The 25005-nt window shown below is 33.3% G+C and overlaps 4 protein-coding genes and 1 non-coding gene across 13 annotated transcripts; 3 read left to right on the forward strand and 2 right to left on the reverse strand.

The window, feature by feature from the left end:
* Positions 1-2340: 2340 nt before the first annotated feature.
* On the forward strand, positions 2341-2413 carry TRNAF-GAA. The gene has a single exon. It is a non-coding gene; the product is annotated as a tRNA-Phe (tRNA).
* A 990-nt stretch (positions 2414-3403) lies between these two features.
* Positions 3404-4474, forward strand: LOC103834099 (protein PAM68, chloroplastic). Of its 2 annotated transcripts, none has more exons than XM_009110159.3 (2): positions 3404-3607; positions 3821-4474. In XM_009110159.3, the coding sequence occupies exons 1-2, from the start codon at positions 3551-3553 to the stop codon at positions 4364-4366; spliced, it is 603 nt and encodes a 200-aa protein (XP_009108407.1). In that variant the 5' UTR covers positions 3404-3550; the 3' UTR covers positions 4367-4474. The 2 variants fall into 2 exon arrangements, with proteins under 2 accessions (XP_009108407.1, XP_009108406.1); XM_009110158.3 differs by having other exon boundaries at positions 3431-3607; positions 3818-4460.
* Positions 4475-4541: 67 nt separating this feature from the next.
* On the reverse strand, positions 4542-8969 carry LOC103834100 (cyclin-dependent kinase F-4). 6 transcript variants are annotated; one of them, XM_009110160.3, is made up of 16 exons: positions 8704-8969; positions 8198-8388; positions 7383-7868; positions 7214-7292; positions 7062-7130; positions 6892-6981; positions 6655-6793; positions 6401-6503; positions 6238-6290; positions 6082-6148; positions 5886-5994; positions 5751-5816; positions 5586-5654; positions 5449-5512; positions 5130-5348; positions 4542-5042 (listed from the first exon to the last, which is right to left on the reverse strand). In XM_009110160.3, the coding sequence occupies exons 3-16, from the start codon at positions 7388-7390 to the stop codon at positions 4792-4794; spliced, it is 1386 nt and encodes a 461-aa protein (XP_009108408.1). In that variant the 5' UTR covers positions 7391-7868; positions 8198-8388; positions 8704-8969; the 3' UTR covers positions 4542-4791. The 6 variants fall into 6 exon arrangements, with proteins under 6 accessions (XP_009108408.1, XP_033133293.1, XP_033133292.1 ...); XM_009110162.3 differs by having other exon boundaries at positions 4786-5024; XM_009110161.3 differs by having other exon boundaries at positions 4792-5027.
* A 9334-nt stretch (positions 8970-18303) lies between these two features.
* Positions 18304-20826, forward strand: LOC103834103 (MD-2-related lipid-recognition protein 3-like). Its single transcript, XM_009110164.3, has 4 exons — positions 18304-18894; positions 19061-19162; positions 19265-19464; positions 20008-20826. Exons 1-4 carry the CDS (start codon positions 18801-18803, stop codon positions 20083-20085), a joined length of 474 nt encoding a protein of 157 aa, XP_009108412.1. The 5' UTR covers positions 18304-18800; the 3' UTR covers positions 20086-20826.
* LOC103834104 (probable methyltransferase PMT21) lies at positions 20714-24663 on the reverse strand. Of its 3 annotated transcripts, XM_009110165.3 has the most exons (8): positions 24407-24663; positions 23190-23486; positions 22970-23118; positions 22692-22887; positions 22408-22618; positions 21515-22193; positions 21363-21440; positions 20714-21227 (listed from the first exon to the last, which is right to left on the reverse strand). In XM_009110165.3, the coding sequence occupies exons 2-8, from the start codon at positions 23448-23450 to the stop codon at positions 21011-21013; spliced, it is 1791 nt and encodes a 596-aa protein (XP_009108413.2). In that variant the 5' UTR covers positions 23451-23486; positions 24407-24663; the 3' UTR covers positions 20714-21010. The 3 variants fall into 3 exon arrangements, with proteins under 3 accessions (XP_009108413.2, XP_033133248.1, XP_033133249.1); XM_033277357.1 differs by lacking the exon at positions 24407-24663 and having other exon boundaries at positions 23190-23546; XM_033277358.1 differs by lacking the exons at positions 20714-21227; positions 21363-21440 and having other exon boundaries at positions 21511-22193.
* Between the last annotated feature and the right edge of the window lie 342 nt (positions 24664-25005).

Genomic DNA, 25005 nt, shown 5'->3' on the forward strand with positions numbered 1-25005 from the left:
ATATCTCTTTTGCGCCGGTGTTGGTGGTGTGATAGGTCCGCAGAGGTCACCATGTATGAGCTCTAGAGGGCCGGTGGCTCGATATGTGGTAGCTTGAGGAAAAGATTTCCTCGTTTGCTTGCCGAGTAGGCAAGACATACATGTTTCCTTTTCAACTCGCAAAGCTGGTATGCCAGTCACTCGTTCCTTATTTACCATTGCTTTCATTGTATCTGTATTGATATGCCCAAGACGCGCATGCCATCTTGATGACTCGTTTCGTGCTGATATCTGAAGACAGTGGAGATTGTCGACTTCTAAAGTCACCTTGTATAGTCGGTTCTTAGCTCGGATTGATTTCACCATCAACTTTCCATATCGATCAAACAACATGAGTTCTTCATCTTTCATTCGAACCTCGCATCCTGCTTCTGTAGCTTGACCTAAGCTGACTATGTTACTCTTTAACCCGGGAATATAGTACACGTTACCTAGGATTTTCTTCTCATCTCCTTTAAAAACAAACTGAATCGATCCTTTTCCTTTTATATCAATGCGGGAATCATCTCCAAATCTTACTTTTCCAGTGATTGTTTCATCAAGTTTATGAAAAAATCTTCTATTGCCGCTCATGTGGTTACTCGCACCATTATCAAGATACCAGACATTATTTGTATCTAGACTTGTATCAAACACACTCGGGTCTACTCTCTGCTCGTTGAGGTAGACAATCTCATTCATCATTAGCTCATCAGCCTCTTGCGTTTCCTCTGTTTTGTTTTCAACTGTTTCTTGCAGCTTAAGTCCTTGCTTATCAGGACATTCAGTCGCATAATGCCCTTGCTTATCACAATTAAAACAAGTAATATGTGAGAGGTCACGTCCTTGACCTTGTCTGTATGCATCTCTTTGGCTATAGAAGTTTCCGGACCTGCCACGGCCTCTTCCTCTCCAAGTGGAACGGCCTCCGCGTCCTCTGCCTCGGGCTCCCCCATAGTTGCCATAATTCGTTTGATTAGATTCAGAGTTGGCATACATCAGCTTTCCTTGGTCATCTTGTTGTTCATCATCTTCTTCACAGATTCTTTCCTCATAAGCCTTGAGTCTTCCCACGATATCTTCAAAACTTGTTACTTTCAAGTCAAGAACTTGTTCAAGTGAAGCAACAATATGAATGTACTTCTTCCGTGGTAGACTTTTCAGGAATTTTTTCACGATTTTCGTTTCTTCAATGACTTCACCGAGAGAAGCAGATTTTGATGATATCTCCGATAGCTTGCCTACGAAGGTATCGATCGTGTCGTCCTCTTTCATCTTAAGACGATCAAATTCTGCCATTAGTGTTTGCAAACGAGCTTCTCGTACTCTTTCAGCCCCAACATGTCGTGCTTTAATCGCGTCCCACACGGCTTTTGCATTATCAAGTTCACCAACTTGCAGTGTTAGCGATTCGGGAATTGACTGGAAGAGTAATGCGATAGCCATATTGTTTTTATCTTCGATTTTGTTTCCAGGATCAATGGTTTCCCACACTTTGTTGACCTTAAGAGCTATCTTCATCTTCATGGCCCAGACAGTGTAATTTGTATTGTTTAGCATAGGAAGTTTTATCGACGAGGGTCCGGTTTTCCCCGTTTCTTCTTTAACATCACTCATGATAATATAGGGCTCTGATACCAAATATTATCTCGCAGTATTTAGGTATAGAACACGAACTCAAGAACACAAGAACTTCAAGTCCAAATATCAGTTTCTTATTAATCACTCAATCACTCACTCAAAACTCGTAATCATTACAACTCAATGGTAATCACTTATATAGGACATAACAATTCCTATTCTCATTAGGAATAACACAAATCATATTTCCTAATCACTTTAGTAATCCATATCTTTGTGTGATTAGGTTAGCTTGTACTTCAAGCTATCTTTCAAGTTTATCTCCAACATAAGCTACCATACTGAAAGCTGCAGTCCCAACTGCATCACACAGGAAAAAGGAATAACATAAATAACTTCGGATAGAGATCAGAACATATGTGGAATTCCAAAGACATTTAAGCAGATCACCCCCTCTATACTACTCATGTCAAAACCATAAACAACAAAGGGAAAGATTGAAAACGACAGAAACATACTCTAAACAAGCACACTAAAAATCATAGTCAAAGAATTTGAAACAATTTGACTGGTTTTAACCTCATAATCCTGAGGTTTCTTCTTGTACTACGCCAGAAGAAGAGGCTCCAAAACGAAGTACATCATATGAATGTACGACAGTCCGATCTTCCTCTTTCCATTCTTAACCATCCAACTTTCTACACAGCAACTTATATGTTACTGTAGTCTATATTTACAAGAGCGGGGATAGCTCAGTTGGGAGAGCGTCAGACTGAAGATCTGAAGGTCGCGTGTTCGATCCACGCTCACCGCATTATTTTAAAAAGTTTCATTCTTGTTTTTCACACTGTTCTCTTCTCTGAAGCATGTTAGCTTGTGACCAAAACCGAAATATCTAAAACAAGTAAATTGAAGGCAAATTACATTTTCTAGCCAAATGATCTTTCTTGAAAACATAGAAATTCAATATTAGATGAAACAATCCAAGTGTGTTTGTTTTGTTTTTTACATACCAAAATGATAGTGGGATGATTTTTACAGTTGGGGCCAAAACTTATTACCCCATGAATTTCTTAAGAAAAAATAGCCTAAAGATGATGAAGTGTGTATTGGCCAGAGGATTTTGGTTCATTATAAGGTGCAAGTTCTTTCTTGTCAATGAGAACAACCTCCTGAAAATAATCAAATAGAAAGCAAAAAATCAAACTTATTATTAATGAGCTTATAGAATAGAGGAGTGAAAGATGATGAAGTGTCTGAAGCAAGTTTTGAGATGGCTTTCTCTTTGCGACTAACGATTTTCTGGAAATTCTAGTGGTAAATGTGTGTGTAAACTCGGAACAGTCGTTTATATATTTGTCTTCACAATTTCCTTGAAGTTTTGAGGAAAAGCTGAACAATTTACACCAAACTTAATATAAGACCAATCTCTTGATTAATAATCATCAATGCAAGGAAGGTTATTCACAAATTCTTGAGGAAATATGGACTCGTCATCGTAGTTCTGTCTCGATCCAATCCATTAGGTAGTCAATAAACCTCGATAATATGTACACCACCTGCCCATTCATAATCGGTACCTGAAACGTTGCAGCCCGTACATTTCATGAGTGAAACTATTTCAGATAAATAAAAAAGTTAATCATCACATAAGTTCTCCGTCGCTCTCCTCGCGTTTTTTTTCCCGTCCAGAAAGACGGTGAACGGGGAGAACCATTAGTTAGTTACGTGTTCAAAAAATCAAAACTGAACTTTGTAAATAGTTGAACCGAGTAAACCGGATCATACCGAACCGGGATTAAACCGGGTAATGGACGATAAACCTTATCCATATCTCCCACTCGAAACAGAACAGAGAGGAGAACACACACACACACAAAAATCCGATGCTTCTCTCTCTCTGAAAATCTCGTGAGGATTTCGCGTATTGGTTCATGTCTGATCTGATTCAATGGCTTCTGTAACATGTCTCTTCAACCTCTCTGCTCATCCCAGATCCTCTTGCAAGGTAATCTCATCTCTCTTTGCCCAACTCAAATGGTCTCATTGATCGATTAATGATTCTTGAGTGAAATGGTTCCTTCTGTTTCCTCATGCTTCTTTCGGTTTACTGCACTTCTGATATCAAACCATTTCTACTATCTGGTTTTCCATCTCTTTTTACTTAGATTGTTCTGTAGTATTAAACTTTGTCCTTTTGAACTTCTTCCACTTTAAGCAGCTTGATGGAAGCGTAGAAAGACGGAGAGAATGGAACGGTCAAGTTCCCAAGTCTCTTACTTGCAACAAGCGCTTAGAAATATCGCGTATAGCACCATTACAAGCAACAATGAACAGTCCGAGAGGCTTTGGACCTCCTCCTAAGAAAACCAAGAAACCCAAAAAGTCAAAACCCGGAAACCAGAGTGATGATGAAGAAGACGACCAAGAGGAAGACGATGATGAAGATGAACGTGAGAGAGGTGTGATTCCAGAGATAGTAACCAACAGAATGATAAGCAGAATGGGATTCACCGTTGGTTTACCACTCTTCGTTGGTCTTTGTTTCTTCCCACTCTTTTACTATCTCAAAGTGGGATTGAAAATCGATGTGCCTACATGGGTTCCGTTTATTGTTTCCTTCGTCTTCTTCGGTACGGCGTTAGCTGGTGTGAGCTACGGGATTGTGTCGTCGAGTTGGGATCCGTCGAGAGAAGGTTCCTTGTTAGGATGGAACGAAGCTAAGAAGAATTGGCCCGTCTTTTGGCAGTCCTTTTGGAAGAGATAAGACAGAAAAACAAAAACAGCTTTGATAATTTCTTACAAGAAGATACTTCAAGAGTACCTCTGTAGATTTTCTATATAATTTTCTTTATGCAATCTACGATTCTGCCAATCACCAGTAGTCACAGCAACTGAAATGAATTAGAAAGTAAAAGTACATAAGAGCTACGCTACATAAGTAGTCCCAAGTCGAACTTTATTGCAAACCATAAAGTCAAGCGTCACGCATAATACAAACCATCACACAGTCAAAAGTATAAAAAATAAAATAAAACAAGAAACTGTAGACGACACAAAACTGAAAAGGAGCCGTTTTAAGTTTGTTTTTCTTTTTTGATGAAATGACGACTTAAGGGACAAACCAGAGTATATATTATATAAGATAGTATTCAGGAGTAAACTGTTTACTGTTGTTGAGAGGTATTTGGGTCAGCCGGCGACTTTCCTAGAGTAGGCACTGGTGGCGGGTTGGGTTGGTCTAAGGAACATGTCACGTTTTTCTCCTACACAACCTGCCTTCATTGGCGGCGGCTTCAGCTGCTGTTGCTGCATCACTGACACAGAGTGTCTTCGAGACACGGTTCCTCTGACGCTCATGTTGGAAAGTTTATCAGCAGTCTCAGATACACCACGCGCGACCCTGTTCTTGCTCAATGACGAACCTGCTGCATTACCTCCAGCTAAATGGATTTTGTTGTATCAGAATTAAGGAATATAATCATTGTACGTGTTACAAAAAATAAGAGTGGTGTTAAGGTTTTACTTACGAGGACTCTTTCTTCCGGGTGGTCTGTATTTGGAGTCTTTGACAGAACTTCTCACCGGTTTAGTGTTCCTCGTTCCCTCTTGCTTAGCCATGTCGAGTTTCCTCTGGACGCCGCTGCCAAAAGCAGCACTTGGCTTTGGAGAAACATTGTTAAATGGCTTGGCAAGAGACACAGTCTGCCGTTTAGCTGATTGGTGCTCGAATGATCCTCTTGGTCCAACTAAAAAGAAACAAATATGAGATTTAGTTTGTGACAATCTCAAAGCAGATATATAATAATCCACACCCTGATATTGGCGATCAACAAACTAAAAAAATACCAGGCGGAGGAGTTCTTGCAACAGATGGCTTGGGTCGGAGAGATGGTGGGACATAAAAGCAACTCTGCCACATGAGAACACGATTAAATTAACTGATCAAGAAGAGTCATAGTCGATAGAAATACTCTATGGTCTACCTTAAAGAACGGGTGCTGCAGAGCCTCTGCAGCAGTGGGTCTCTTGCATGGATCCCAGGAGCAAAGCCGCTGAACAATCATGAAAAAAGGCAGAGATTGGTGTCCGAAAATTAGAGAAATATGTCCAAAGCTATAGGGAACTCCTTTTAAAAAACTGTTAGTTACCGTAATAAGATCAATTGCGTCTTCACTAGCAGATGGCATCAAGCTTGAAAGAGGCACACCAGAAAGCTGTAAGATGACAACAGTTAGTAGCTCATTAAAAAGAAAAATATATTACTGAGGCTCAAGTCATATTACCTGAGGGAATTGATAGTTTATGGTGTTAGCAAGATTAAGTCCCTCTAACCAGGTCTCCTCAGTTGGACTGCCTATGACACTGCAGATCTTATAGATCTCATCTGCTTCACTGCAAGGTTGATACGACAACATTTTCACTTGTTTATTAGCAACATTTCTAATCACCAAAATACAAAATTAATCACTGCTAAGTTACCTAGCCCCTGGAAATATAGGACGAAGAGACAACAACTCAGACATAATAGCTCCCATCGCCCACATATCTAGGAAAAACAAACATTTGACACATTGTTTAGCAGCAGATCATTGAAGAGAAAATATAATTATTTCTTACTATAGTATGGATACTAACCAACTTTTGATGTGTATACATATGACTGAAGGAGTACTTCAGGCGCCCTGTACCTATTAGTACAAACATTATTGGGTCAGTATGGCAGTAATGGTATATCATCTAATCGACCATATGGGTAACGAAAGACTCATTACAATACAACAAGAAAAGCGAAACTTACCAGCGTGTAGAAACATACTCGGTAAAAGGTGGACTCGAATTAACCTCCCGTGCCAAACCAAAATCAGCTATCTTTATGATGTCTTTAGAGACTAATAGATTTTCTGTAACAACCAACACAGTATAAACATATATTATTGACAAGCTATTGAAGCATAATTGCTAAAAAAGAAAAGTAATTAAAGTCAACATTGTCAATCTTCACAGCGGATGTTTAAAGCTTTGTATAAATTACACCTCCAGGCTATAAATTACCTGGCTTAAGATCGCGGTGAAAGTAACCTCGCTGATGCATATATGAAAGGCCATGAAAGACTTGAAAGCACCATTTTTTAATAACAGCTTCTGCGAAAAGCTTTTGTCGATCTTTCATTAGCTGATAGAGGTTGTAATCCTGATCAAGTAAGAATGACATGTGCAGAATCAGTGATATTGATTAAAGTGTACGCAGAAAATAGCAAACTACAAAACTACAAGGAGGAAGAAAGTAACCATGTACTCAAAGACAAAGTATAGGATATCATGTTCGCGGATGACTTCCTTCAGCTTCACGATATTTGGATGATCCATTCTCCTAAGCGACTGATAGGAGAAAAAGAGAGGAATAAGTAAACATACACTACACAAGACAAAAGAGCAGCTCAACAAAAACAATTCACTACCTTCACTTCTCTCAGATTGATACATTCGTCCCATGAGTAGTACTTCTTTTTCATTTTCTTAATTGCAACCTGCGCATAGAAACTTCAGATGGTAAGTAAATCAAGCACATACATTATACAGGCATAGAGAACTCTCAAAGAAAGCAACTTACAACTTCACCCGTCTGCTTATTGATAGCTCGCCACACGGTACCAAAAGTTCCATCACCAACCTCTTTAATTAACTTGTACCTGGAAAATTCATAAGGCCGGGATAAGCAAACTCATTAAGGGGGCAGATACCAAAAGATGTTAAGGAAAGTTGAGAGAACTCTGCGAAACCTGTCCATTGTCTTTCCGGTAAAGCAAAGTAGCCTCTTTATTTTATGTATGTAAAGAACTTCTGAAAGATTTATATAGCATTAATCTTTCAGTTGTTCGTAGCAAGGACTGAACACCAAGCAGTAAAATCAAAGATTCTCCAGCTGGGTAGACTAGACTGACTATTATTTACTTTGAGCACCAATGGGTTGACCATTAAGGGAAAAGAAAGAAAGCAAGGGAAGAGCAAAACACATACTGAGAACTCAAAGACACAAAGGAACCAACAAGAAAGAATATGTTGGCTAACAGGAAGGACCCAAAGCTCACAACATCTCACTCAGAGGTTTAGACTCAAAACTCAAAAAAAAAAAGATATATCCTTGTTCAACCAGCGCCCATAAGAACAAGATATGGAAGAGAGGGCTACCAAATCTTTGTCCGCAAAGGAGAAGATTAAGAGGTTTCTCTAGGAATATAAAAAGGAAGAATTTGCAGACTTCAGACCTGAAAAAGAAACAAAAATGGCAAACATTATAAGTCCTCTGATAAATACGAATATGTGTACAAAAATGTATCTGACATCTTCTGTTTTCAGCGTGTTCTTATATCGTTCCTTTCTTTTTTAGCAGTTTTACAATTTCTCAAACTTGCTTATTTTGCATTCACTCATAAAACAAGTTATAAATAAATAAATAAAAACCTATTAAACCTCCAATTGGAATATTTACAAGTTATACTAAAATCATAGCACGAACTAAAGTTCCAACAATGCATTCATGTAGAAAGAAACAAAAACTCTAAAAAAGCTAGAAAAGAAAAGCCATTACACATACCTGAGTCAGAAATTAGACAACTAAGTGCAGTTAACGAAAGAGCCCACAAGGAAATCAGAAGGAACAAGAAACCGCCAATCGAGCGCTTCTTGGAATGAGAAAAGCTGATGATTGTAGCAGCTTGGCCAGACGAAAACTTGCTCCATGCCCTCAGAAGAAAACAACCCACTCAAAAGGAACCCTGATTGATCCTGAACCAATGAAACCAATCCAATCAGATATGTAATTCAAAGAAACAATCCGAATCTAAGAGATTGTTCATGCAACATCTACACACCTAGCATTCACATATTCAAATGCAGATTCGATCACAAATCTTATCAATACCACCCAAATCGATCAATCTAACCCTAAAACTCGATAAGCAGCGCATCTAATCAGGATCGAACCAACGAAAACCAGATCCAATCTGATCAAACGCGAAAACAGCAAAACAAAATTGATAATCGAATTCGCAAAAAGTCAAATCAGGAAACGAAGAGACGGAGATCTGCGATCACGAATACCTCAGAGCCAACAGGCATAACCTCCGTCGCCGACGACGGGAAGAGACGGCATCCAGAGCTTCTTCTACCTCTTTTATACTTTTAGATTTTTTTCGATTTTGATGAGTCCAACAAATATCAAAATCCTTTCCACCTCCACTCCTCTCTCTTTCTCTTTCTCTTCGTTCTCTTTCTTTGTGCGATTCTCTCGTGATGACCAAAAAAATCCAACAATTTATATTCCCTAAGCTATAAAGAGAATATTTTGTTCCTTTCCTTTCGATTTGCTTATTCAGTCAAAACTCTTTTTTTTTTTTTACACAAATAAAGTATCTATTTTTATTCTTCTATTTTAAAATCATTTTTAAAATTTATAGAACGTATCCTTTAAATTAGTAAATTTTCTAATTTTAATTAAATATTATAAATTACAGCTTCTCTAAATTTGCATAGATTTTTGACAACAGAGTGACTGATTTTTGGGGCTAATATTGGATAAATTGTAAATTAGAAACTAATTTTAAGGTTTCTGTATTAATATTTAAACATCAGTAGTAGAATATTCTAGTTAAAAAAAATGTTTTTGTGTTTTAGAAGTTTTGTAGTGATTTTAGAATGTTTGGATAGAGTTTTTTAGTAAAAAAATATAAATTTCAATTTTATAATGATTTTTGGATATAAAATGAGATTCTAAAATGGTTTATCAAAATATAAATTATTTTATCTAAAATCATCTAAAATTCAATAAAATCAAATCATTTCAAAACTTATATTGATTACATTCCTTTAGTTCTAGGTTTATCGGTAAATTGATTATACACCTATTATAATATGTCATTGCTGATAATGTGGTCGTGTAGAGCTGAAATATGTTACGATATTATGTACTTGATTTATTTATAATCATGAAAAAATTGAAGACATCTTTCCATGGCCGCTTCTCTGATTTTTCTATTATAACTAGATTTTTTAACCGCGCTACGCGCGGATAAGATATTATATGTATTCTTTAATTATAAAAGATAATGTATAATATTGTATTACATTATTTAAATAATATAAAATAAGACTACATAACATAAATATATTTTTAAAATTTTCTTTGTGGAAATCATTATGTTGTTTGATTGTTGTACTTGATTCACATATTTGCATAAATATTTGTGATAGATGAATAATTATATTTTTATTATCAGTAAATAATATATATTTATTATATAATATAAGAAAAATGAAATTATTTACTTTTTAAACAAACTTGTCTCCTGTTGGGGACTCGGTTATCATATTCAAAGGAGACATTTTTACAGTTATCAATCTTCTTAACAGTCAAAAAACAAATTTGAATATCAAAACAATATCTCATACGATCTCTTTGTGGAATAATTGCTCTGAAAAAATTGAATTTAGGCATAAAAAAGGACTGAAAATAGATGTGCAGATGTGTTATATAAGCCAACTTTACAAATTATTATTCATAATTCATATATCATTTATGTACATCCTATTTTTTGTCTATCATATCTTAAACATTTTGAAATAATTGATGCTAATTAATAATAAACTTTTGGCTGGCAAAAAAAAAAAATCAAATTTGTCTAATTATCGCTTAAATATTTTATTAATATTGTCTAAGAAGCTTTCAAGTGATATCATAGTTTAATTTTTATTATTACTCTTTTGTTAATTTTTAGAGTTTTTGTATTTAAGATTTTTTTCAATATTAAGCTTATATTTCTTTCACAGAATTGATATATATATCATAAAAATTACCATCAAATCAATTTTACTTATTTATTATTTTGTTTTTAATGAAAATACACTTTTTAAATAATTTAATTTAAAATAAAATTATATATTAATTTGTTGTATTCTAACAATTTGATTGAATTAATTAATTTTCTTTGGTGGATAACTTAAAAAGTTTTAATATGAATCAGAGAAGCAAGCTTATGTTGTTATATTATATTTATTTGTGTATATAGAATCTATATATAATGCTAGTGTAATAAAGAAAGAACATTATTTTTTGTAACTTCAAAAAGATACATTATTACAATTTGAAATTAATCAAAATTGAATAAAAAGGTAATTAAATATTTGTAAATCTAATTGTTTTTTTAATCTTGTTTAGTTGGATTCTCATGAAATGAAATCGATAGGTTAAACAAATGTTTACAAATTTGTTGTGTTATTGTTTTGTCTATAAACTACAAAATTTATTGAATTGATATATTTAATTATTGCATCCTTAAATAATATTTTATTAAGATATTAGAGAACTATGTTTTAAGTTGTTTTGTCAAAATTGTACAAAAATCTATGCTTTTTCATATTTGTCACAAAAATTTATATGTTAAACTTATTTTTACAAAATTCTTAACTTTGTCACGAAAACAAAAATCTATATTTTTTCATATTTGTCAATGTTCTCACACTTTCAAAGAATATATTAGCTTAGTCATTTACTTTTTTTTTTACAAAATAAAGTATCGGAGTCTTGAAAGTTGAATTCATATTATTGTAACTGTACATAAGAGTTTGTGATTTCATACTTAGTGATTCTTGTATATGTGTCCAAGAAAGTTTCAATGGCTTAATGGTAACTCCCCTATATTTATGTCATACTAACCCGGGTTCGATCCTTTCCTTTTACGAAAAAATAAATGAGATAACGTGGTAACTTTGAACTCTCTGATTATTTTGATTTTACTATCCTACGTGGACAGCCTATCTGAAGCTTATATTCTCCTTGACAGGTTTTTCTTATCTTTTCTCATTAGTTGTGCGTTCTATATTCTGGGCATATTGTTTTAGTTGTGTTATTTTCTATTTGTGTAGTTATTTTGATCTCCGACCACAGTAGCTCATTTCCTTATATCTAGACCTTTGATCTTATTATTTTCACTCATGGACTTTGGTCTTTAATCTTCTACGGTTTTTTTTTTAGCATCGTGCATTGTCATATCTCCCAATATTATTTTTTCGCAGTAGAGGCCACTCTCCCATAGAAACTATAGTCGATGTTAATTGTACGTTTGTGGTTCTTTACTCTGTTACATTTACCAAATCTCCTGACCACTTTTGTTATTTCTTCATTTTGTCTTCACAGCATATTCCATGTTTCGAACTCATGTTTCTGTTAAGTTTTGTTTTGACTGTACAGGTGGAGTAGTCATATCAAATGGTCTTATTGAATTTCTTCTCGTATATATCATTTTCCATGTATTTGATGTTTTGAAATGTTCGTCCGACAGTCGCCCAAGTCGTTTCTCTAAACTGATTTGTGTTCATGCGTAGCTGTTTGTTTTTAAATATTTTTTTCCAGATTCCTATACGTTTGCAATGGTTTAACTGTTGTTACACTGCCTGCGTAATTAAATATTGTGAAAGAAACATCATTCTTTCAATGCTCTTCTTATGTGAACATCCATTTTCCAATTCATTTCATCTTTTTTCTTCCTCAACCCATGCATTTAATATTTTATTTTGAATTAGAATATAAGCTGTTCAGTGTCCATTTTTCTTGGTTTCTCACATACAGACAGCAGTACCTACGTATTCTCACGAACATATAATTTGTGTGTGTGTTTCCAGTTTCTTATGTATTGTAATAGTAGTACTAATTACTTTTCTGATGGCAGATCTTTGAAATATAAGTCTTGCATCCATTCTTTCTCTAGCTGTCAATGATATCTAGACCACTTGGTGAAGTTACACGTGACATATAGCATGGGGTCCTTGCATTTTTCTTTTATTTTGGAAGCGTAATCTTAAACTTAATACATGGATCCTGAAACAACATGTTACGCCTGCAAATTCATAGCTATCATACTCTACGTCTGTGTTTGTCTTTGCTGGGCCTGAGTTCTTGGGATCGTCCTTCTCGGGGTTAAAGTTTCTCTTTCTCAACCTTTATCTTCTAGTATTAATGGCTCCCTCCTAACACTCGATTAATATATCATCTTATTATTCTAAAAAGGTTCCATGATCAATGGTTTCATCCCAGTCTCTCGAACCACTATTGGAATCTGTTAGAAGAGGGACACAGCATTGGTGGGTTCAAAGTCATGCGACCACTTCGTTAACAACGTCAGGTACCGTAAACAAAATCCAGAAACACCTTAACCTACTATCTGTAAGAATCACTCAAGACCACATATTACATGTACCTTGTGGAGCTAGCCTTCAATGATGATAGCGCTAATAAAACCTTATGATAATCTATATTTAGCTACAGAATAGACTTAACCAAAATAATAAGATACAAAATTAGACTTAACCAAAATAATAAGATACAAAATAGGTAAAACAAAAGTTAAAATTTGATGATGGCCTGAAGACACAATGAATAAGGGAAAACAGAGCAAATGTATAGTGGCATCCTTACGACGTCAGAAACGTATTCGCCACCGACTATTGTGGCCAATATTATAAGTGACAATCCATCAAGTTTGATAGAAGAGATAGCCATAAGATCTCGAGCTTGGAATGGCGACAAAATAAATAGTAGCATGACAGAAATAGGAAATTAATATTTGTATTGAGCATGTTGCTTTGACGATATGTTGCTTTGGCGTTTTGTGGTTAGGGCTGCAGATGAGATTTTCCATATCTTTATAATAGTTGGGAGACGAACCTCAAAACGTCCAAAGAGAGAATCTGAAGTGAATTAGTGAAATTGGAAGAGTCAAACTTAATAGCAAGCAATAATGGATTCGTATCGATCGAGAGGATGTAAGAGGGGAGATGGACGGTTGAATTTCCGAGGTTGAAGAAGATGACCGATGAAGTCTTCATTTATCACTTTTGGTGGGCCCGTATGATTTTAGAACCTGCAGACGTGGACACTCTTAGAAGAAATTCATATTATTAGATAGATAGATAGTCAAAACCGATGGTGATGTGGAGGAATGAAACATTATCATTGGCTGGAATTAATAATCCTAGGTGGACACCTTAGATTTTGAGATTATTGTGCTTTTAGTATTGTTAGATTTTATTATGAGATGCCTTCCACAATGTAACTTACAAAATATGTATCCTGACTTTTCATGGTTCATATATACTGGGAAAATTTCAATTCTATCACAAATTTATTATTTTTAAAAATTTACCATCGATAAATGATTATTTTCATAAATATTCAAAATTTGTGATAAAATAACATTAAGCTAATTTTAAAAAATATTTATATAATATTTATAAACCCAATCAATCTCATACTAAATTTTAAACAATAATAACTAAAACCTAAATTCAAATGTTAGTATATTTTTTGATTTATCGTATTTTTGAAAAGTAGTATTTAATTTGTGGTATTCTTAACAATTTCTCATATATGTTTAGTCATGATTTATAGAAAATTACCAAAAAGAAAAGTGTAATAACATAAGTTTTACTTGTTAATGGTTTCATAAAATAGTATTATTTAGACATAAATATATTCAAATTTGTTCTTCTAATATAGATTTTAATTTTCAAATGAACGCCGAATATGCGATTATAGGATATATAGAGGGAACAGAATTGTTTACTCTTAGTTTAAAATTAGATTTAGAATTTTATCGGCGAGTAGTGACAATGTATAGGATGAAAAAATTATTTAAAAAGTTTTATTTGAGAAACTGAATAAATAAAAGGTATGAACGTTTGTTCAATTTCTTATTCACAAAAACTGAAAAACATAATTAATATGAAATTTGGAATAATAGAGTTATCTTTTTTCTTCTTCTTAAAATATGGTTAAGATCGAGTTTTTTCAACATGTGTTTAAGCATAAATCTTTCCCGTCTGCCATATTCAGTGAAATATCTTCCAGCCAACCAACCGACCAAATTTACTTTTCAGTTTAAAAATTATATACAAAAGTCACTATTAACTTTTTGGCTACAATACTAAACTCACGAACCAATCTGTTTACCCTCTAACAGTATGTTTGTTTTTTATCCTTTAATAGATGTTGGAAAGATGCAACATATTAACATTTTCCTCTAGCAAGAAGAAAAAGAAGATAATTTAGCTTACAAAAAAAAGGAAGACAATTGTTTGTAATGGATTAATGGACCAACAACCTTAACGTCAATTCTCAAAAAAAAAAAACGTCTTAAAGATCTCAAAACAACACTAGAGCAATCTCCAACTTAACTAATTAAATAAAAATTTAAGTTGCAATTTTTTGAAAATCAATAATATATTTCTCACCAAGAATATACTATAAGAAAAAATAAAAGTTGATAAATTTGCTGGGATAATAAAAAGAATTTGTAGCTTTAAACAGTTTCCTTGGCTTGAAGCAAGGCAAAGAAGTGAAGAACCTATGGTTGTTGTGACTTTGTTCACAAGAAACCTCCGGACAACACACAAAAGCTTTAAGCTTAAGTTTTAGATTTGTCCCCCTTATTAATTTAAACATCTCAGTTTAACATCAGCCACTACTTAATCTAATTATTTTTCACATCATCTATGAACAGTATTTTCCCGATAAATAATTTATAAAAATTTACGCTGTATACAAAATAAATTGATAGTGCATTCGGCCCAAAAAGCTATTCAAAAATACGCTGGCCCATTTGACAGTGTACAAATCATAGGATAAGTCTTCAGCTTTCGACAACAAACAAAAGTAACTTGAAGGGTGTGTTCATATACATAAAACAAATGAGTATTGACACACAACAAACAAATCTTACTAACTTCTCAATTAACAACGATTGGAAAATCACTCTTTGTTTTTTTCTTGTTTTGGCCAAACAGAACAGTGATGAAGGGAGACAAAGAATAGAGTATTGTTTTGTATTTTCGCATCTGAACCGGGCTTGAAGTTCTTCAAGCATTTTCTTTTGGTCTCAGGAACCTCTAGAATCATCGCAAATACTACCGTGAAGGCACAAACTATCGGCCATAGGGTGAAAGTCCCACCCCTCCCCATTAAAACTATTTATCCTTCACCCTTTTCTCTTGTGTATCTTTCTTGACCTCCCTCTCTCTCTCTTATCTTCTCTTCAACTTATCTAAATCTGAATATGCGTTCCAAAATAAAAAAATCTAAATCTGAATATTCTTCAATCTTTTCCCACAACTTGGTCCTTTATGCAATCATTGGCAACACACATTTCTTAGATCCTTTGGGTCAAGTTGTCTTTCTCGGCTGGTATTCATTTTAAACGTTTCGTAAAAGCATTACTGATTGTAAAACAGATTTTGTTCCAAAAAAAAAAAAAAAGATTGTAAAACAGATTTAAAAAGAAATCAGATAATTTGTGGAAATGCTTTGAAAAATAAAGTTTAGAGGAATAATAGATGAGAAAGTTAAATTCAAAGGGTTACTTAAGGAGATTGAAAGTTCGGGTGATTGAGTCTGGATTTGATTAGTTTGGGAAGAGTCAAGAAGTCAACCATTTCTTTTTGGATAATTTTGCTTCCCCACTTTGGCACGGATTGGGATCTGACGTGCGAAATATATCAAGCCTTACTTAATGTTTCCAAGGCTAATCAACGTGGATTGCTCATCCCTTATATATTAATTGAGGAACATTTAAAAAGATGTAACCTCAATTTTGTATTAATTAAAAGAAGCTCCAATGCATAGGTGGCACTCAATTAGGTAGTCAATTACATTCAATTGAAAAATAAGTAGGTCCACATTCGATTTTTATATATTGTTAGATACATAAGTTGGTCAAACTATATGATATAATGATATGATATGATATTTTCTTTCCTTAAATAAAACCTACGGAATTACCATAAATGACTAATATATATATGACAATTAATGAGTTTAATAATAAAGATTTGATAACAATGTATATCTCCTCCATCATTTTTTGTTTAATTTTATATTATTAAAATAAATTAAACAATCAAATTAGCTATAAAAATAAAATTTAGATTTTTTCGTATATGTTATATTTTGAATTTTTAAAAACGACAATAAATGACTAAAACTATTAAAATTATTATGTTAAAAATTAATGATCAATGGTTTAATATTTTTATTATAAGAAGATACACATGATTTTAAAACCATATGAGTGAAAAATATCATTTAATAATAAAATAAATAAATAAATATATATATATATATATTAAACACTATATACCATAAGATTACATAAATATTTTAATATTAAAACTTTCAATGAATTTTCAAGAACATTTATAAATTATAAACTTATTAAAGATTTCAGATTGAAAATTTTGTTATCGATGATTTAAATATTTTGTTATAAAACGATATGAACGATCATAGAACCGTATGATTATAAATTATTATTTAATAAATAACTATACAAAATATACTATTCCTAGAAAAATAGGTTGGTCCATCTTAACTTATATTACACTTTTTATTAAACTAACTATCGAATTGATAAATAACGTACCAAAAAATGTTTTGCACTTTCCTTAAATAAAAGCTACGAAATTACCTAATATGATTAACGTATATGTGAAAATTAATTATTATGAATAATAAATATTTGATAACAATTTTTGTATCTTAGTTATTTTTTAATTTTATATTATTAAAATATATTTAAAAATCACATTAAATATATAATAAAAACATTTATAATTTTTCTTATATGTTATATTTTGAATTTTTCAAAACGTCTATAAATTATTAGAAATTTGAAGATCCCCACTCTGAAAATTTTGTGATCAATAGATTTTTTTTTGTCATAATAAGTTACAAATGATCATAAAATTGTATTAATATGAACTTTTATTTAATATTATAAGAAGATACACATTATTTTAAAACCATATGAGTAAAAAATATCATTTAATAATAAAACATATATATTTATATATATATATAGATTATACTATATACCATAAGATTACATAAATATTTTAATATTAAAACTTTCAATGAATTTTCAAAAACATTTATAAATTATAAACTTATTAAAGATTTCACATTGAAAATTTTGTTATCGATGATTTAAATATTCAGTTATAAAATGATATGAATGATCATAGAACTGTATGATTATAAATTCTCATTTAATAGATGACTATATAAAATATACTATTCTTAGAAAAATAGGTTGGTCCATCTTGACTTACATTATATTTTTTATTAAACTAACTATCGAATTGATAAATAATCTACCAAATTTTTTTTTGCACTTTCCTTAATTAGAAGCTACGAAATTACCTAATATGATTAACGTATATATGAAAATTAATTATTATGAATAATAAATATTTGATAACAATTTTGGTATCTTAGTTTTTTTTTTTAATTTTATATTATTGAAAGACATTAAAAAATCACATTAAATATATAATAAAAACATTTATATTTTTTCTTATATGTTATATTTGAATTTTTTAAAACGTCTATATATTATTAGAAATTTGAATATTCCCACTCTGAAAATTTTGTGATCAATAGATTATTTTTTTTGTTATAATAAGTTACAAATGATCATAAAATATAACGCATATGAATTTTTATTTAATAAATATTCAAACTAAATAATATATATATATATATATAAACACTAATGATTTAAAGCAACAAGATTGGCTGATCAATTTATTCATCCAGTTGAAATCTTTCAAAAGTATGTGAAAGATTAAAGTCAAAGTAAATATGGATTTAGAATAGTAGTTATATTTTACTAACCAAATACCGAAAAAAACCGAACCGAACCGAAACCAACCCGATATCCGGATTGAACACCCGTAATCCAAATGAAGTCAAACTATTGTTTCATTCTCCAAAATATAATAAAAATAATAACTTAATCCCGCGCAAGGCGCGGGTCTTATCCTAGTTTTTTATTATTCTCGCATATAACGTAGACGATTATTATAAGGATATTATAAGGATATTATTATAGAGATTATTACTGACGATCCACTAATTTAGTACACAGTTGTTGACTATATATAAGTAGTAGGTATAACGTGGGAGATTAATATAGTAGAATATTGTCATATCACTTATTAAGTCTGAACCGATCCACCAATGTAGCCAGTCTTTAATAGACTACAAAATAGTAGACATTTTTTTTTTTTTGTAAACTATAAAATATAAAATAGTAGACATTGATGGCACACTATCATATTACAGACTTGTTTGACGATTGAAGAGCTCTTTAATGGCTACATCTTACGTCCGGCTTCTGCTTCTTGTTCTCGCACCACTCCTCTTCTTACCGGCTTTGTACGCTGTTGATTTTGGGTACTGCAATAGTAAGTATCTATCTGCTAGTCTTGATTTTTTATTTATTTTTTCTTTTCTTTTCGTTACTGAATATCTACTTTTCAAACCTTGAAAAAGTACTGTAGATATGTTTACTAACAATCTTCGCCTCAAAAATAAATAATAATAATCCATCGATCTCTACGACTCTTGTAGAAAATGGATACGATTACGGTAACTTCAGTCGTGTAGAGATCTCTCCGAACCCGGTTGGACCTGAAGACAACTACCTAAACATTACTGTATCTGGTTATGCAAGTACGTAACCTTTTTTATTTGTGATCTCCGAAGTTTTAGCTCTCTTTTTTTCTTTTACAGTTTCTAATATATTTTCTTGATAAAATACTTTCATGTATACAGGCAAACAATTGAACAATGTAACTATAGAAGTGTACGCTAAATCAAAGAAAACTACTGACCTTCTAGGAGGATACTCTATCTGTAAGGTGGGTAATGCATGCGTAATTAGATCTGGCCTCTGTTTTAGTCCTGAATGCCCTATTGAAGCTGGCACCAAGTTTGTGTTACCTATTCCCAAAGTTCAAGTGGATGACCTTGAGGTATTATTCTTAATTTTAATACTTATATAAATTTAGATATACAGTTTCAAACTAGAACTGGTGTGTCAAGTCGCAAAAGAAAAACAAATTGGAGGTTAATTTCAGGAATTAGGACTTTTGATTATTGAAAAAGTATCAACCATGATCATATTTTAATATGGATGATTTGGTCCCGTATGATTTCTGGTTTGAAAATGTATATCTAAATTTTGGAACGCTAATTTAATTTTGGATTCTGTTTTTTTTTTTTTGCATACACAGTTTATGTTTCACTTGAAATCATATTAAAATATGGTTCGGTTTCTGAATCAATCTCTAACCGGATTAAGATTTGATTTTGAAAAAAAAACTTAAAAAAAGAAAATCATGTATTTGTTTAAATAATGCATAAGAGGCATATATATGTATGTATATACTGCTATCGTTCCTTAATTCTAGACTCCTAGTCAGTAATCAATGAAATCGCATTGAAAGACCGCTAGGACCATTAAGGTTTCATTAACATGGGTTTCGACTGACGATCTCTTTTTAAACTGTCTGAAGGATGACTTCAAATATGTCGTATCTCTGCTTGAGGATGATCTCGTCAACTCTTCTGACTATGATGAAAAGTTTATATAAAGAATGTGTGTTGACTTCGTTGTACCTATGTCGGATTCCACATTGGACTCTGCTTAATCAAGTCAGTGGGTGGAAAATATGTTATCAAGCATTTTTATGAGTTTTTTTCGACATACTCGCTTGTCTTCCCCCTTTCTTAAGTGTGTTTCCAATAACTAATACCGAGTTCTGGTACTTTATGTTGTAATTTTGGTTTGCTAATACAAACATTTCACTCCAATGCACACTAGATTAGAAAACAATCGAACAAAAACAAAATTGTAGACTCTACCTTTAGCTCGTTCAACCTAACAGCCTATCACTTGATATCCACAAGTGTGTCAACCAAAAGTAAACAAATTTATAAAATAACTCCTTTATCATGTGTTCCGACTAAATATATTACTCATGTATGTAACTTAGTTCAAAAGAGTATCTCGCAGAATTTACTTTAAGCACTCTTTTAATTTTTATTTCAGTTGAACATACTTTTCTCATATGACGAAACACGGTTCTATTCTCATGAGTTATCATGATTTAATAACTTTTCTTCCTAAAGCAGAGAAAACAACCAACGGTGCATTGCACCAACGTCTTAACGTATAAAACAATACAACTAGATTTAGACCAAAAACAATACAACTAGATCTCAAATCAATATACCTAACATTGAGGAAATCTCGACCTTGTCCATTTAAAATAAAAATTAAACTTACAATGTAAAAAAAATCAATAATATATTTCTCGCCGAGCATACTACAAGAAGAATATGAAAGTTAATAAATATGCTGGGATAATAAAAATGAATTGGTCGCTTTAAGCAGCTTTCTTGGCAGTGAAGCAAGATAAATAACCTAATGCTTGTTGAAGTGACTTTGTTCTCAAGAAACCTCCGGACAAAACAAAAGCTTTAAGTTTAAGCTTTGGATTTGTCCCCCCCTTTTTACTATTTTGTTTCAGATGAATACCACAGCTTCTTCTGGCAAACCAATAGCTTCTCATTCTCTGATTCAGACTCTGTTTGTTCCTTACGACAACTCCATCTCAGTCCTTTAGCAACTGATGCAATAGTATTCGCAAAATAGCTCGATTCGCGTATAATGGCATAGCCATTAGGACGCAAGATCCTATCCATTTCTAGCATAACATATTTCATCTCACACCTGCGTAAGACCAGACCATTACTTAGCACTTATTAGAGCATCAATGAGTTTCAAAGACTATATATATTAGCTCTTAGAGTTTGGGGCTAAGACGAATGTTTCATTAGGTTTTGTCCAAGATCGGTTAATGATTACCTTTGGCTCTCAGATGTAAACAGACCATCAACATGAAGAAGATCATAAGTTCTTGGATACGTCGAAAAAGCTTCACACCTATAAAACATTAGAGAACATTACATAAGTGAATTCAAAAGTGATGATAGAAGATTAGGTTTAGGTTATGTTACCAGTCGTGATATGTTCCAATCAATCCACGATCAAACACGACGGGAAGTGTATTAGCTGCATAAGAAGAGACAACGTTCATGACCCACAACGGATCATCGACCAAAGCAGCAGCTAAACCACCATAAGCAGTGTTCATATCCATCACATTCCTTATCTTATCAGACCCAATAGCAGGCAACAGCTTCTTGTAATGCTTAGCCCTCGTCTTCCACTTGCTACTATCCCTTTTAAACAAGCCACCGTTTCCTCCAGGAACATCAGAGACCCTCTCAGGAGTTGAGTGCAACCTTTCTGGCCATTTAGGAGTAGATTCCAAATCTGTCTTCCTAAGCTTAGGACTTGGAACCACAACACAAGGGCGTAACGGCGTGTACCAAGCAGAGTCCGGTTCTAGGCTATCGTCACATTTTGGCGGGTATGCATCAGGGTCGTTGGACAACTTGTTGTAACACGTATTGTCTGGAGATTTCTGCCACACTGCGATATCGTCTTTCTTGGCATACAGTTTGAAGCACATTGAGGTTAAAAGATCTTGCAGCTTCTCGTAGTTTGATCTCTGCTCTTCAACAGTTGTGTCCCAACCTTTCCAACGGTTCTCGTAGTTGACTGGTGGACCGGACAAGACCCAGAAGCCACCAGGTCTTAGGATACGGTGAATCTCAAGAAGATAGACCCCACCTGAGAAAGCAGGCACAAAACAAAGATTGTTACATGAGTTTTAGTTAAACTAGCATTAAGGACACGATCTAAGATTAAGGGGGTCATAAACATTTTTAGATTAATCTTAACTAAAAAAATCAACAATTTACTATTTATAAAAAAAAATTGAGGTCCGGATGTGCCTAGAACCGGCCTTGCTAGTATTGTTAGATGATAAAGAAAATTTTATTACCAAACTCAGTCCATGGAATAAGGCATCTTGAGCAATGAGCCATATCGAATGAGTTTGAAGGGAAAGGGAGACGTTGAGTTGAAATGATGCCGAGTATCGCAGGGATACCACGTTCTAGAGCAAACTGGACTTGAGCTTCGTGGTTATCTCTTGGAGCTAGTGACACCGTGAGGATACCACGGTCCAACAAGTCTCCTCCCCAGCTTGCAACCTTTAAAAACAGAGCAAAGTCTAAAAAGTTGAAGAAAGTAACCTCTAATATTAGTTAAATTCAAGAAGCTCACCCCACAACCAGTGTCAATGGAAGTTCTTATGGTCCCATCTTTCATCTCAGGGATTAAATCTTGCATCAAATCGACATAAGCACTAACTCCATTTGGAAACATTGTACCTCCACCAGGGAAAATGAACTTTTCACCCTCTTTCTTTAGCCAATGCTGGTTTGATTTCTGCTTGTTGATCCAATCATATGGCACATTCCTAAAATTTAAATCACATCAAATTGTCATTTAACTTGAAAAATATCTGAAGGACAGGTGAGATCTAGAGAAGAAATATTTACCTGTACCAACATTCGTTTTTACTCTTAGGCCATCTTATTGGTGACTTATACCCATTAGGAGGAGGGACCAGACATTGCTTTCTATCAAACACAGGAGGACAATGGCGTTCCATGAAAGTAAGCCTGTGAGTACCATACTTCTTCCATTTCTGCCACCAAACGAAAACAAAACATTAACTTAAGTTTAACCAGATTCAAGCACTAGCAACACTGAGTGTACCCTTGGATCGGTGCAGGGAGTGTAATCTTGGTAGTCACTGCTACACTCCGGGAAAGAAACGGATTTGGCTTGAGGAGAGTTATCAACATCTACGGAAGATCCAGCTTTTGCAACATCATTAACTTGGAGTTTGTTCTTCCCACAATAAAGCCCACCGAGATAGAACGAAAGCCCACATAGCAGAATCAGTAAAACTGTCTTGGGTAAGATCCTTGTTGAACCTCTCTCAGCCTTCTCGTACTTCTCATCCTTATACTTCATCGTCTTTAGACTAAATTAAATATATAAATAGTATACCTACAAGTATACAGAAACTTTTGCTCAAAAAAGGTTTTCCTTTGTTGGGGCCAAAACCAAGAACGAAAAAGTACTTAGAACAAACAGAACAGCAACTCAAGAAAAATATCAAACAACAGATTGGATCAAGACAAGAACAGCATCAAACACTGCCAGTTATGAAAGAGAATGATGGACCATTCACTTTTTTGACAAATGAGAGACTTGAAGAGTTGAGGAAAAAACAAAAGGACAAGGAATCGAGATCTAATAAGGGAACAGAACAACATTGCCGACATTAAAAGATATGTTGCTTTAATGTTAATCACATGCTGTTTGGGACCCATCAACTTAGATGCGACCGCCAGAACATGCTCTCACCATTTTCTATCAAACTCGAGGACAATAAACAATTGGTATGGATAACAAATAATAAATGCATACACATGAATGTATTCTATATCAGGGATAACGTTAAAACAGCTTCGCTTTCGCATTTCAAAGTCTGAAATCAAATCTGCGCAAGAGAAAAGAAAAAAATTTGCACACAGCTAAAAAGCACAAAGGAAGGAAGAAGAGAATTAGAATTGATACTTGGCAGACACGGAAAGGATTTAACACAGCATAATTTGAGAAAGCAATAATAACATAAGACGGAAAACATACAAGTTAACAATTAATCTGACTTCTTTTTTTTGTAATCCAAATTCAAAAATTACAGACCAAAGAGTTTGCAGGAGAATGGACTGTGTTTTGTTCTTTCGAACACAAATGATGTATATGTAATAGAAACTTTTAGATTTGTTTTAAAAAAAAAAAAAAAAAAAAACAGAAGTCGTGGAACTAGCATAGAAAAATCAGTGGAGATGCATGAAGACAACAAAAAGTCAAAAAAATCTGATATGTAAAATTTGAATGAGAGGCGAACGTGTGATTATTACCCCTAGGTTGTTCGATTCGTGTAGTCCTCCTCTATTTCTGGACTATTAAGCGCGATTTTCGAATTAACGATTCGAATGGTCTCCTCGAAGTTCGGAGGAGAGGATTTTCCGGCGACCGAGAGCGACTTCGGTTCTCTCTCTCTCTCTCTCTTCAGATTTTTAAATCCAAAATGGGAGAGAGAGATGAGAGATTGCAGAGAAGCTAACGTTACCATATATAGCTTCTTATGCAGATTGGGTGAAAATAAAAATAATTTCCTTTATACTTTTTTCGTTCACTCTCTTTCTTTTCTTTTCTTTTCTTTTCTTTTCAATCTTTTACATTCTTTTTAATTAATTTGATTAATATTTTCCACATAATTTGTTGTTTTTATTTAATTTGAATGTTGATGAAACAAAGAATAAAAGAATAGTCACATGTTGTTTCTTAATTATGATGGCATCATGTTCTCTTATAGCTAACATACTTTTCCGATGGATGCCCACTAATATGTGTATCTATATCTAAAGGGAATATTGGTGATGATTGGTTCGACTGTGGTTTTAAAATTTTAGTTGTAAATGTTTAGCTGTAGATAAATTGGTTGTAGCTGTAAAGT

Source organism: Brassica rapa, chromosome A08 (assembly GCF_000309985.2).
Source record: "Brassica rapa cultivar Chiifu-401-42 chromosome A08, CAAS_Brap_v3.01, whole genome shotgun sequence".
NCBI classification, from domain to species: domain Eukaryota; kingdom Viridiplantae; phylum Streptophyta; class Magnoliopsida; order Brassicales; family Brassicaceae; genus Brassica; species Brassica rapa.

Coding starts and splice junctions, on each gene's coding strand:
- LOC103834099 (XM_009110158.3), top strand. CDS start 3,551: ATGGCTTCTGTAACATGTCTCTTCAACCTCTCTGCTCATCCCAGATCC. Junction 3,608..3,817: donor ATCCCAGATCCTCTTGCAAG/GTAATCTCATCT, acceptor TTCCACTTTAAG/CAGCTTGATGGAAGCGTAGA.
- LOC103834100 (XM_033277400.1), bottom strand. Junction 6,794..6,891: donor ACTTTGTCTTTGAGTACATG/GTTACTTTCTTC, acceptor TTACTTGATCAG/GATTACAACCTCTATCAGCT. Junction 5,349..5,448: donor TGCAAGAACTCCTCCGCCTG/GTATTTTTTTAG, acceptor GTTTCTTTTTAG/TTGGACCAAGAGGATCATTC.
- LOC103834103 (XM_009110164.3), top strand. CDS start 18,801: ATGGCTACATCTTACGTCCGGCTTCTGCTTCTTGTTCTCGCACCACTC. Junction 19,163..19,264: donor TACTGTATCTGGTTATGCAA/GTACGTAACCTT, acceptor TCATGTATACAG/GCAAACAATTGAACAATGTA. Junction 19,465..20,007: donor TTCAAGTGGATGACCTTGAG/GTATTATTCTTA, acceptor AACTGTCTGAAG/GATGACTTCAAATATGTCGT.
- LOC103834104 (XM_009110165.3), bottom strand. CDS start 23,450: ATGAAGTATAAGGATGAGAAGTACGAGAAGGCTGAGAGAGGTTCAACA. Junction 22,619..22,691: donor CCATTGACACTGGTTGTGGG/GTGAGCTTCTTG, acceptor CTGTTTTTAAAG/GTTGCAAGCTGGGGAGGAGA. Junction 21,441..21,514: donor ATTGGAACATATCACGACTG/GTAACATAACCT, acceptor AATGTTTTATAG/GTGTGAAGCTTTTTCGACGT.